Source organism: Talaromyces marneffei, chromosome 6, assembly GCF_009556855.1.
Source record: "Talaromyces marneffei chromosome 6, complete sequence".
Lineage (NCBI taxonomy): Eukaryota > Fungi > Ascomycota > Eurotiomycetes > Eurotiales > Trichocomaceae > Talaromyces > Talaromyces marneffei.
In genome coordinates this window covers 454,456-466,285 of record NC_072353.1, presented here as the reverse complement: position 1 = coordinate 466,285, position 11,830 = coordinate 454,456, and the positions used below count along the sequence as shown (strand labels likewise).

The 11,830-nt window shown below is 49.3% G+C and overlaps 5 protein-coding genes across 5 annotated transcripts; 3 read left to right on the top strand and 2 right to left on the bottom strand.

Moving 5' to 3' along the window:
- Positions 1-219: 219 nt before the first annotated feature.
- On the top strand, positions 220-747 carry EYB26_007680 (uncharacterized protein; the record flags this gene model as incomplete). Its single annotated transcript, XM_054266941.1, has 3 exons — positions 220-271; positions 327-549; positions 612-747. 3 exons carry the CDS (start codon positions 220-222, stop codon positions 745-747), a joined length of 411 nt encoding a protein of 136 aa, XP_054122916.1.
- Positions 748-969: 222 nt separating this feature from the next.
- Positions 970-2,529, top strand: EYB26_007679 (uncharacterized protein; the record flags this gene model as incomplete). Its single annotated transcript, XM_054266940.1, has 3 exons — positions 970-2,063; positions 2,112-2,225; positions 2,274-2,529. 3 exons carry the CDS (start codon positions 970-972, stop codon positions 2,527-2,529), a joined length of 1,464 nt encoding a protein of 487 aa, XP_054122915.1.
- Positions 2,530-2,642: 113 nt separating this feature from the next.
- EYB26_007678 (uncharacterized protein) lies at positions 2,643-6,312 on the bottom strand (the record flags this gene model as incomplete). Its single annotated transcript, XM_054266939.1, has 3 exons — positions 2,643-2,750; positions 2,825-5,880; positions 5,931-6,312. 3 exons carry the CDS (start codon positions 6,310-6,312, stop codon positions 2,643-2,645), a joined length of 3,546 nt encoding a protein of 1,181 aa, XP_054122914.1.
- An 879-nt stretch (positions 6,313-7,191) lies between these two features.
- On the bottom strand, positions 7,192-8,817 carry EYB26_007677 (uncharacterized protein; the record flags this gene model as incomplete). Its single annotated transcript, XM_054266938.1, has 1 exon — positions 7,192-8,817. One exon carries the CDS (start codon positions 8,815-8,817, stop codon positions 7,192-7,194), a length of 1,626 nt encoding a protein of 541 aa, XP_054122913.1.
- A 1,636-nt stretch (positions 8,818-10,453) lies between these two features.
- EYB26_007676 (uncharacterized protein) lies at positions 10,454-11,491 on the top strand (the record flags this gene model as incomplete). The annotated part of the gene is made up of 1 exon (XM_054266937.1): positions 10,454-11,491. One exon carries the CDS (start codon positions 10,454-10,456, stop codon positions 11,489-11,491), a length of 1,038 nt encoding a protein of 345 aa, XP_054122912.1.
- Positions 11,492-11,830: the final 339 nt, after the last annotated feature.

Genomic DNA, 11,830 nt, shown 5'->3' with positions numbered 1-11,830 from the left:
ATCTTGAAGTTGGGCAAGTTTTCCGTAATCGTCTGTCATGTCATGTCATTCGGAAATCAGTCCCATTATGTTTTGCCTCGCCTCATATAAGCTACGTGTGATGGCAAAGGTATAAGTATTCCACCCTCAAGCCCCAAATTCCCTTTTGACATCTGTCCAGATCATCTAGATAAACATTCAAAAGACCCCCACTTGTATTTCAAGCAGATCAACATCAAAATGCAACTCAAATCCCTCCTCCCCCTCGCGGCTAGCAACCTTCTCTCTAGCGGTAAGCCAACCCCCTTCACCTCAAAGGAATCCCGCTCACTCTGTGGTATGTGTAGCCACAGCCGCCAAAGTATCAACCCAAGCCGACGCCGACTCCCTCGCGGGTGCTGTCACAGAAGGCATCGAAATTTCATCCACCTACACCGGCGACCTAATCCTTCCGGCCGTCACCACCGTCGTGGGGAACATCACTTACAGCGGCCCTGACCTGATCAATTTCTCTGCTCCAGTGTTGTCTGTTGTAGTAGGCACGTTTAATTTTACGGGGGCATTTAAATCGTATGTCCATTCCAACCCAATTTCATTCATTCCAGTCTTGATGGCGAGGTTGACGTGGGTAGGCTGTCGATACCGGTAGTCACCCAAATCACCGAGGCACTCATTGTCGAGACGAGTGAGAGTTCATTTAACTGTTCACCTTTCCAGACGCTGCAGAACGATGGGGTTGTTAAGGGGGATTTCACGTGTACAGTTTGATGAGGCTCAACTCAAAACTCATACACAAAATATGAGTAGGTACCTCCACATGGATTTGAATCATATTGTATGGCGGGGCCATCGGAGTACATTATTACTACGGACCGTAACTAGCTTAGTCTACAACAAAATAATATAACTATTCGTTTTTAAATCTTAATCTAACCTTCCAAGCGCCTAAATTTGAAAACACTCCAAGTTCCTAGGTAGAAAACAGACAAAATGGAAGGGAAACAACCCTGCACCCGCGAAAAAACAATCTCGTCAATAACCTCCTTTTATCAACTTCTCACACAACTCCCCTACATCCCGCCTGACAAACTCATGCTCCCACCCCCAACAGGCTGGCCTATTAGCACACAAACAGAAGAAGAACGAGGAACCGGCATAAATGCCACAGAACTCCGCAACCGCGGCAAAAACGAGGATGTAATCGACATTCTGCGCCATCTGCCCTACCTGGATCAGAAATTATATGGCGAACACTGGACCCTAGCCGATAACACGCTACACATCAACTATGTGCGCGGTCAGTTGTACGGCGATTACCTGGAAAGAGATACAGCAATTCTACCTTTGCCGGGACACATAATCTGGCTCACTGAGGGGTTTGAGCGCGCCGGTGTTTATTTGTTGCTTAACACAGAGACATGGGAAATCATTGAGTACACCTTGCTAGGTGAGAGTATTGAGATTGGCTATGATGCGTACGAGGCGTTGCCCGTTGCCCAAAAGTGGACAGCGTATAGTGCTATGCCTGCAGATGAGTACTTTGAGTTGTGGAGGTGGAGGCATATAACGCTTCAGTTTGTGCTTGTGGGGGATGCGAGCGTGTTTAGAGGGACCGGGGAGTGGTGGTGTAAGGATCCGAGATATTTGTGGGAGGAGAGCTTTGTTCCAAATGAAGTTGAGGATGACGATGGCCAAGAAGAAGAGGACGAGGATTATGTTCCAAGTGATGAGGAGGAGGAGGAGAAGAAGAAGGACTCTGATATGGACAACGATGAGTCGGAAGATGATTCCGAAGGAGAGATGGAAGATATCCAATCCGAACTCCAATCCCTCTCCCTCGACGAACCAACTCCCCCAACAGCCCCGACTGATCCCAGTGATGAGGCTGAAACCGGTAGTAAATCAAAACGAAGCTTCCTGTACAGACTTGCACAAACCCTCGCCATCGATCCCAACACCAACTCGCGAGCCCTCTACCTCGACCCCTGGAGCACCTCCCAGCGTGAAAAGATGAAACAGATCGTCCAAATCTATGTCGAGCACGGCTGGCCGGTTCCGGAATCTGAGTGGCGGGTTTCAGGGCGGTACTTCTCTGATCCTTTGAGGCAGGAACTCGATCTAAGCAATTTCAGAAGGGAAGAATGTCTCGAAGCACTGAGACAATGGTCTGTAGACCAAAAAGAACGGGAACGCGCTGCACACCGTGCTGCCACTGCTGTTGAAGAATCACAACAAAGACGGAAAGTGTAATCAATCGCGCGCAAGCTTCAAACATCGTTTTTGGTTCCCACCAGCCGCCAAGAAGAGATTGATGACTGTATCATCCCGTACGCGATGTTGGCATCGGTGGAAGTAGATGAACAGGAGTCCATGCCGGACGACGTGATACTAGAGATGAAGATCGACAAGATTCTGCAGGGGATTGTGGATTGTACGCGGATGAAAGAGAAGGAAGATTTCCGCGAGATATGCGATAAAGCCCGTCAGTTCCTTAAAAACTGGGAATATCTTATCAACCAAGCTACTACGGAGGAGAAGGAGGAGGAATAAGTGGAGATGACAATGAATTCCTTTCTTCTTCTTTTGAGAATGTTGATGGTATTAACATTAAACGAGAACTTCAACAAGATGGATAAACAGAGACTAGAAAAAAGTAAAGATTTTTACATCATTTTGCCACCTGCGAAATCAGACCAGCTTCGTACTTCGGAGGGAATACCTTCTTCCCGGGGAAGTTTTTCGTTCATGCATTGCGCGAAGAGGACAGCAGTCTACGAAATCTCGTTAGTAATTTTTTTTAAAAAAAAAAAAAAGAAAAAAAGAGTGAGTAGAGAAGGGGGATTACCTTAGGCTCCATAAACAACGGCACGCCAAAATCAACCGCATTGCGACGCATAACATAATCCTCATCCAACAAGTTCTTGCCACGTTTCTTGGCCAAGTTGAACACACCACGGATATCGTACTTCTGGAACACCTCGCGGAGAGCACGCTTGTCTTCCTTGGGGAATTCAATGACTTCAATGTTGATGGGGATCTTAGCTCGGCTCTCCAATGCAGCCTTAACTTCGGGGCTGGCGGCGTAGAGCTTGTAGTTCAAGGGTTGCAAGTAATCCACAATCTGGGACAAGGAATCGACGTAGTCACCACCGAACAAAAGACCCTCGCCGAGTTGAGGGAGACGGAAGTTCATGGTGGATTGCAATGAAGCCCAGTAGGCTTCGACGAGGTCCTTACCGAAACAAGCAATTTCACCGGTACTGGCCATTTCGACGCCCAAGAAGGGGTCGGCGCCGGCAAGACGGGTCCAGCTAAATTGGGGCACCTTAGTGGCAACATATTCACGTTTGGTAGTCATGAGGTCAACAGGTTCAGGCACGTCGCGGCCAATGAGAGCTTTGGTTGCGACATCGATAAAGTTGGTACCGAGGACTTTGCTGACGAAGGGGAACGAACGAGAAGCACGCAAGTTACATTCAATGACCTTCAACAAGGGCTCGCCACCTTCGGGGTTTTCGGCCTTGATGATTTGCATGTTGAAGGGACCGGTGATGTTCCAGGCCTTGGCGACCTTTTCGGCAATGACCTTGACACGTTCCATGATGGGCTGCTCGAGAGACGTAGGGGGGAGGACAAGAGTAGCGTCACCGGAGTGGACACCGGCGTTTTCAACGTGCTCACTGACAGCGTGGAGAATCAACTTTCCGTTAGAGCCAACGGCATCGACGTCGATTTCTTGAGCACCTTCAATGAACTTGGTGATGACGACGGGGTGGTCAGGAGAAACTGAACTGGCATTGAGAAGCTTTTCTTTCAATTCATCGTGGCTGTAGATGACGCTCATAGCAGCACCAGACAGAACGTAACTAGGACGGACGAGGACAGGGTATCCAACAGTGTCGGCAAACTTTTCAGCTTCGGAGACAGAGGTAAGTTCCTTCCAGGCAGGCTGGTCTACACCAATGCTGTCCAAGATCTGAGAGAATTTGTGACGATCCTCAGCCTTGTCGATATCAGCAGGATCAGTACCAAGAACATGAGCACCACCCTTCTCTTGCAAACGAAGAGCAATGTTCTGAGGCAATTGACCACCGACAGAGACAACAACGCCGCTAGCATTCTCCAACTCGTAGATATCCATGACACGTTCATAGCTAAGTTCCTCAAAGTAGAGTTTGTCAGCAGTGTCGAAATCGGTAGAGTAAGTCTCAGGGTTGTAGTTGATCATGACAGTTTTCTTGCCCATGTTTCTCAAAGACAGGGTAGCGTTGACGGCACACCAATCGAACTCGACAGAGCTACCGATACGGTAGACACCGCTACCAAGGATAATAGTACCGTGGTCATCAAAGGTGACATCGTGAGAAGAAGCGTTGTAGGTAGTGTAGAGGTAGTTGGTGTCGGCAGGGAACTCGGCAGCAAGAGTATCGATCTTCTTGACCCAGGGTCGGATACCGAAGCTCAATCGGCGGGCGCGGACATCATCTTCGGTAGATCCAACGCACAAGGCAATCTGCTTGTCAGAGAAACCAAGCTTCTTGGCCTTGGTGAGGATTTCCTTCTTAAGACCAAAGAGGCTGCCGATTTCCTTGAGCTCGTTCTGGCAGTCGACAATGTTCTGGAGCTTGTACAAGAACCACTTGTCAATCTTGGTCAGATCGTGCACCTTGTCAACGGAGTAGTTTTCGTGAAGCATAGCTTGACCAACAGCCAACCATCGGCGGTCAGTGGGGTTTCGGAGAGCCTCATCGAGATCCTCAAAGTGGTCACCTTGGAATCCGACGAATCGGGGGTCAACCTGGCGAATAGCCTTTTGGAAGGATTCTTCGAATGTACGACCGATAGCCATGACCTCACCGACAGACTTCATGGCACTTCCAATGTCACGCTTGACGTACTGGAACTTGCTCAAATCCCATCGGGGGATCTTGGTGACAATGTAGTCCAAACTGGGCTCGAAGTTGGCAGTGGTAGTCTTGGTGACGGCGTTGGGCAACTCAGGAAGGGAGTGTCCGAGACCGATCTTGGCCGCAGTGTACGCCAATGGGTAACCAGTAGCCTTGGAAGCCAAAGCAGAAGAACGAGACAAACGGGCATTGACCTCAATAACTCTGTAGTCTAGACCATCGGGTTGCAAAGCATACTGGACGTTGCACTCTCCCACGACACCAAGATGGCGAACAATCTTGATAGCAGCTGTACGGAGCATGTGGTATTCTTCATCGGAAAGAGTTTGACTGGGGGCAACGACGATACTGTCACCGGTGTGGATACCAAGAGGATCAAAGTTTTCCATGTTGCAAACAGTGATACAGTTGTTCTTTGCATCACGGACAACCTCGTACTCAACTTCCTTCCAGCCCTTGAGAGATTTCTCAACCAAAATCTGAGGCGCAAGACTGAGCGAACGGGAAGACAAATTCTTCAATTCCTCACGGTTGTTGGCGAAACCAGAACCGAGACCACCCAATGCATATGCAGAGCGAACAATGATGGGGTAACCGATTTGGTCGGCAGCTTCCAGAGCTTCATCAACAGTGTTGCAAGCAATAGACTCTGCAATGGGGATGTTGATTTCGTTCAAAGCCTTGGCGAACAAGTCACGATCCTCACTGGTCTCCAAGGTGCGGATGCTAGTTCCCAAAACTCGGACACCGTATCGCTCAAAGATACCCATGCGGTTCATCTGGACACCCAGGTTGAGAGCGGTCTGACCGCCAAAACTGAGGAAGATACCATCGGGCTGCTCGCGCTCAATCACATGAGTCACATATTCGGGGGTGACTGGGAGATAGTACACTTCGTCGGCCAACTTGTGGTCGGTTTGGATGGTTGCGATGTTGGGGTTAATCAGCACGGACTTGACGCCGGCCTCTTTGAGAGCTTTAAGAGCTTGGGAGCCTTCTCAAGTTAGCTCGATCACTTTGTCCAAAGAAAATTTTAGAACTCACCAGAGTAGTCAAACTCTCCAGCCTGTCCAATACTCAAACCACCACTACCAATAACCAACACCTTCTTCACATCAACCAGATCAGGCGATGAGTTCACCACTCCACTGGCCAGATACGATTCTGCCGACGGGGGCGCCTCGGAGGCCAATCTGTGCAGACAACTGGAGAATAATCGCAGTTGTTGTGATCGAACTGATGAAGAATAGAGAGCATTTTGTTTGAGGCGGAGAGCAGCTGAGGTGACGGAGCGAGAGGCGGTAGGGATTTTGGCGAGGGAAGAGGTTGAGAAGGAGCGGAGAGAGGCTGCGCGTGAGGATTCAAGGAGACATCGTTGTCGGAGGAGAGAGGCTGCCTGCTGCCCGCAGCGAGCAGAGAGAGCCATTGCGCAATGCGCAGCTATCAATTACGATTAGTTGTGGTTTCTTGATTGTCAATTGGTGTATCGGTCGATGAGAAGTGGTGACTCGTGCCTCCGATTGTCCTCAAACAAGTACACCAATGAATACAATACGAAGCCCTGCAATGGCAAACCAATTGAAGGGACAACAGCAAGAACAACAGAAACTCACAATAAATCCAAGGTATGAGTCAGACGGTCTTACCCAAGTGGAGGTAGTAAAAAGAAAAAAAATAGTGTCGCTATCTAAGTAAATAGGCAGAGTCACTCAGCAAAAAGTGCAAGAAAAAATGGAGCGATGTGATTCGATCCGCCTCCGATAAGAACTCCGGTGTGCGGACCCTAAACCCAAAGGAAAAATTGCTGTGATTTTTTTTTTTTCTCTCCGCTCCGCCAGTTGAGGATGACTCAACGCCTCGATGACGAGTTGGCTTGTTTGTGCTCAGATACTAGCTAGACTCCTAGTGTAGCTTTATTTTCTTGGGGAAGTGTTCTTGGGGAAGTGTGGGAAATCTTTTTTTTTTCTTTTCTTTTTTTGATTGAGGTGTTGGAGATCGATGTTTGTGTGTTCCCAAGTATATCCTCAACACTCTTTTTACATAGTTAACTAGTTATATCTAGTAATTAACTAAGCAGTCAATGCTTGATACGCTGAATTACATCTAGGTAGTCCCCACGAGTTCTTCTTGAAATGTAATGGCGTTACTACATAAAAAAAATATTATGGAGACGTAAGTGTCAAAATGAACCTTCGGAATGTCTCCGCTTTTTCATCCTTGGGTGAAGTTGCACCGAGGCTTCAGCCTACTAGATCGCATGTTCTGCCCCCAAGAGATTTTCCCTTTATAGCTATAGGACTGTGCTTTAATTAATTCCAACACTTCCATCAAGTGCAGACCATGGCCCTTTCGTATGCTGTACTTTTTCGATTCGCTTTGCCCTGGCCTTGCGAGGCTGGACTTCCGCCGTCCAAATATCGCTCTCTTGCTGAGCCGTATCATCCTTATCGTCATTATCGGTACTCTGTTCTTGACGCAAAATATTGTAAACTTGTTGCAGCTGTTCGGAAGCTGTGTCTGCCATCTCAGCTCCGTGCTCGATTCTTTGTTGTATGTAATCGCTTTCACTAGACCCGGCGGCCTCGGCAGCAAACGCCCATGCTTGAGCGCGTTCCACAATCTCATCAACCTTTCCTGCTCTATGATCCTGTCGTACTCCAGCTGAGGCAGCAGGTGTAATGTGTCTGAATTGCGGCTGGCGTGCTAGAATAGGATACTGAGGTAATAAGTGACTTTCTTGACTTAGTCGATCCATAGTATGTTTGAGGTTGGTCTTTTCTTTCGCCAACATGCCAACCAAGTATGAGCGCTGTAAAGCCAGTGATTTTTGGTATTTTGACGCGGGTAAAATGTGCTCAGACACGTTCTGGAATACATCGATCGAACCCCATTCCTCTGTGTTTTCGTTGATGCCGGCGACCTCTGGAGGTTTTTGTGCAGATATGTTTGGTGCCGTCACCGTGTTCTTGTACGGTTGAGACAACCCAGATATTGCATCAAGCAAGGACTGGCGCGCTTTCACGTATGCAACGTATTGTTCTTGAATTCGCGATTTGTACTCAGCAGCCGCGAGTTGTGAGGTTTCAGTGCTGTTTGCTGCTGTGCCGTTTTCATACTGCGGCTCGTTCGTATCATCTCCCGTACCCGTGATGGCCAGTTTCTCCTCCACCCACTGAACAAGCTCATCGCGTGTTCTCTGCAGTGCGCGGACGTTGGGGCTGATCGTATTATTGGCGGAACGTGTGGATACCTGTAAATCCTGCAATTGTTTGAGTAGATGCTGTTCTCTGGCAAGCTTTGCCTTGGCTCGGACCACGGTTTTCTCCAGTTTCGATATCAATGCATGAACGTTATCTCTTGGCCCGTTCGTCGATCCGTCTCCTTTTTCTATTACAAGTCCGTCCAGATTGAGGTGCAATCTCGAATTGTCCTGTTCCGTTGGCGGTTCAGATGTCGCAGCCCATTCCTTCAGGTGGATGTCAAATAACTGCAATTCCTCGTACCGGCGTCGTTCCCGAAGCAGGTCTAAGTAGTGATTGAACACTTCTTGACTGTTGACAGCAGTATGGGGGGCGGTTTTCAGGTCGGCAGCCCGTCTCGATGTAATTCGATCGAACAGGGCATTGTATTCACGTTTTATAGCAATATTTTCTTGCAAAGTTTTCATATATTCCTTTCTCACTCCAGTCGCCTCGGTTGTTATACGTTTGACATTCGCATTCGCTTGATTTGGGACGACGAGAGAGAGATGTGAGCTCGCGGGGTTGCCCACATGGTTCTGGTCGCTGCTGCCGTCAGGGCCGTCTGAGACAATGTGAGATTGCAACTGAAGAGTCAAGGCCTGGCGAATACGGAGAATTTCCCGGCAAGATCGAAGATAGGGAACTAATGGTTTTGCAGAGGGCGGTATGTGATCTCCCACCTGGGTCATGTTGATTCTGGGTTGTCTCCAGTCCAGAGCTCTCGTCGACCGATCGTGGATGATATGATTGTGATGGAATTTCCTCATGAAGTTAGTGTTAGCTAGGCTAGTTAACTAGCTTGTTAGCCGGTTGATTACATAATATCTTTCACGTGACCATCTAACCCGTTTCGTCTGCTATGACCAGGCTCTAATAATAGAGGTATAGCGGACGAATTATGGATCTCAGATTCTTAATTGTCTGATCTCAGATTCCCAGCTCCATCCCTGTGGCGGCGAGGCGTTCGGTGATTGCTGTAGTACGTACGAGTATGTGCTACGTACTCTGGTATGTACGTCCTACAGTAGCAGTACTTACTACTATGAGTCTATGACTCTGACTATCTCAGCTCACAAAAGCATCCCCCTGTAAGTTGTCCTTCCGAGTACATCCTACTACTGTACTGCAGTAGTAAACCATCAATCGCTGGACGAAGCTGCAGGTCGAAAACTTGAAAATTTGGAAAAAGAAATTGCAGTGCCAACTGTCTCATCTCTCGACCGGGGTGATTGGATGGAAATAGACGAAAGGCGTCGATAAAATACCTGTTTTCCTCGACGATGCCAAGTTTACTCGGTTCCCTGTGTATCCTACGCGGTCAAAACGTGTCCATGCATTCATTCGATGGCAGAGCGCTCACAGTAGGCCTCAGTAAGGTTTGCGATCACGATTTTTGTTGATCGCTGCTCCTGATTGGCTCGCCAGCGGCCCATTTCCGCTTTGGTCCACGGTTTCGGTTGGGCTCGGTGGGCTGGCCAGGAACGGGCGTCTTATTGGCCAATTGGCAGCCGGTCTCCGCTTTTTCTTCTCGGAGTTGAATCAGATCGTCGCCACTGTCATCCATACTGCTCCGTAGACTGCAGAGTAGTTAATCAATTACATATTACATTTTCCAACTCAAGAGTCCTGTCGACAGACGATCGACGGCATCTCCAGTAGTTTAGTTGTCGTCGCATCGCACAAACACAAGCTCGCTACAGACTCTCCAGAGTACAAGAAGCTCACGCTATTGATTCTGCCTTCGACTATTGCATGCACGATGGATGATCTAGCTGGCTTGTTAAATTAACGGGGCAATAATAGTTCGCCTGGTTGTCGCACCCGGGATGCCGCCAGTCCCGCACCCAATCATCTTACTACAGCAGCAACCACAGCGCACCCCCCACCAGCCGGGCTCCCCATCGTGAATCAGGATTTAGCCAACGCAGTTTTACTTTTCTGACCGTCATCTCTCGTCTTTTTATTTTTCTGCTTATTTATTCTTCTCGTCTCTTGTCTTCTCGTCTTTTCTCATCTCACACCCCCCCCCCCCCCCCCCGGCACATTCCATCTTTTGCCATTCATCTCCCCACCGTCATCTCGACTATATATCCTCGAGAGCATCCGCTTCCGATCGTTCCAGCCGGTTGGAACTCCCGCATCGGGATCGTGCAGATCCGCTCCGAGAAGCTCACATTCCGATTGCATCGCTCCAGAACTAGAGGTCTGGGTATTAATATTATTACGATCTCTCGCGGTCTCTTGCATATAATTATACGACATATCACTATTGCTCGCCCAGCACTAACCCCGACTCCGCTCCGATCTACAAGGCAAGCCGACAGCATGGCCGCCATCACGGAACGCTTTCAAGGCTTGCGCCGTCCTGGCGCTTCGCTTCTCAAAAAGACCCTCCCTTCGCGACCGGACGAGCCAGTCCTCGCGCGCAAAGCTGTGCCTCCGCCAAAGCTGGTTGTAGAGCAGCCTATTACGTCTCCCACGGCTTCGAGCACCGCCAGCACAACTCCAGTACAGCCACAGGCACCGCGTAAAGGCCTCCCACCAACTCCAGCTCCCTCATATCCTTCGCCGGCCTCGCCGCTGCCGCCTACTCCGTCAGCGCCTTCGGTTGCGTCGCCGGCTGCTGTTACGACTACTATTGCGCCTTCACCACAGTTCCAGCCACAGCCGCAGCCGCAGTCGCAGCCGCAGTTCCAGAACCAGTCACAACCACATTCCCCTCCAGCACAACCACAACCAACCCAATCCACGCGCCCTCCACGAACCACATCTCTCAACGGTCCCCAAAACAACACTTACCAAGACCGCCGCCCCCCTCAACACCGGCAAATCACAAACCTGCAGCCAAACCAACCCCGACCAAACCTTAGCCCCGGACCTCCACCGGGTCAGAGCAAACGACCCATCAGCGAGGCCCCCTCAATCTCCCAATTCATCCCAGACCCCGAACCAGAACCCGAGCTTCCCGACTCAGAGCAAGAACCAGATCTGATTCTCGACAACCAATCCAGCAACTCCAGCGGCAAGACGCCATCCACAAATAGCAACAGCAGCAGCAGCAGCAACCACAGCATTTCGCCTGGCCTCAAGCAATTTCCCGATGGCTACGTCCCACCCATCCCCGAACCAATGATCATCCCGCCGCTGACGAATGTGCATTTCGGGTGTTTCCAATCCCATGCCTCGATGCCCGCTACAAGTAATGTGTGGTATGCGACAGCGTGCATGACGTGCAAAAAAGTGGATCAAGAAGTCAGACATCGGTGTACATTTTGCTGTATGCGGATTTGTGCGGGGTGCTACGAACAGTTGAAGAAGTGTAAAAATAGGGATTTGAGGGAGTTGGTGGATAATTTATCTTGACCTCCTCCTCCTCCTCCTTCTACGCTCCAGGGTGGTTGATTTGTTCGTTTGTTTCTGGGTTTGGGGTTACGCGATTAGGCGTCTACACTCTGGATGTGTTTTGTGTTGTGGGTTCTCGTCATTGCATGTTTCGTCATCACATACACCGTTCGGTACGATATGTTTGCTTTGTTGTTCTTGTTGCAATATGTCCATTCCACCGTTGACATATACCGTTGTTTTTCATTTCGGGGTTCTTTTGTGCTATCATAGAATATACCCCGGACACTTCTGGTTTCCTCATTTCGTTATCTATCACGTATAATCATCATTTTGTCCGCCCCTTCGATTTGGTTATGG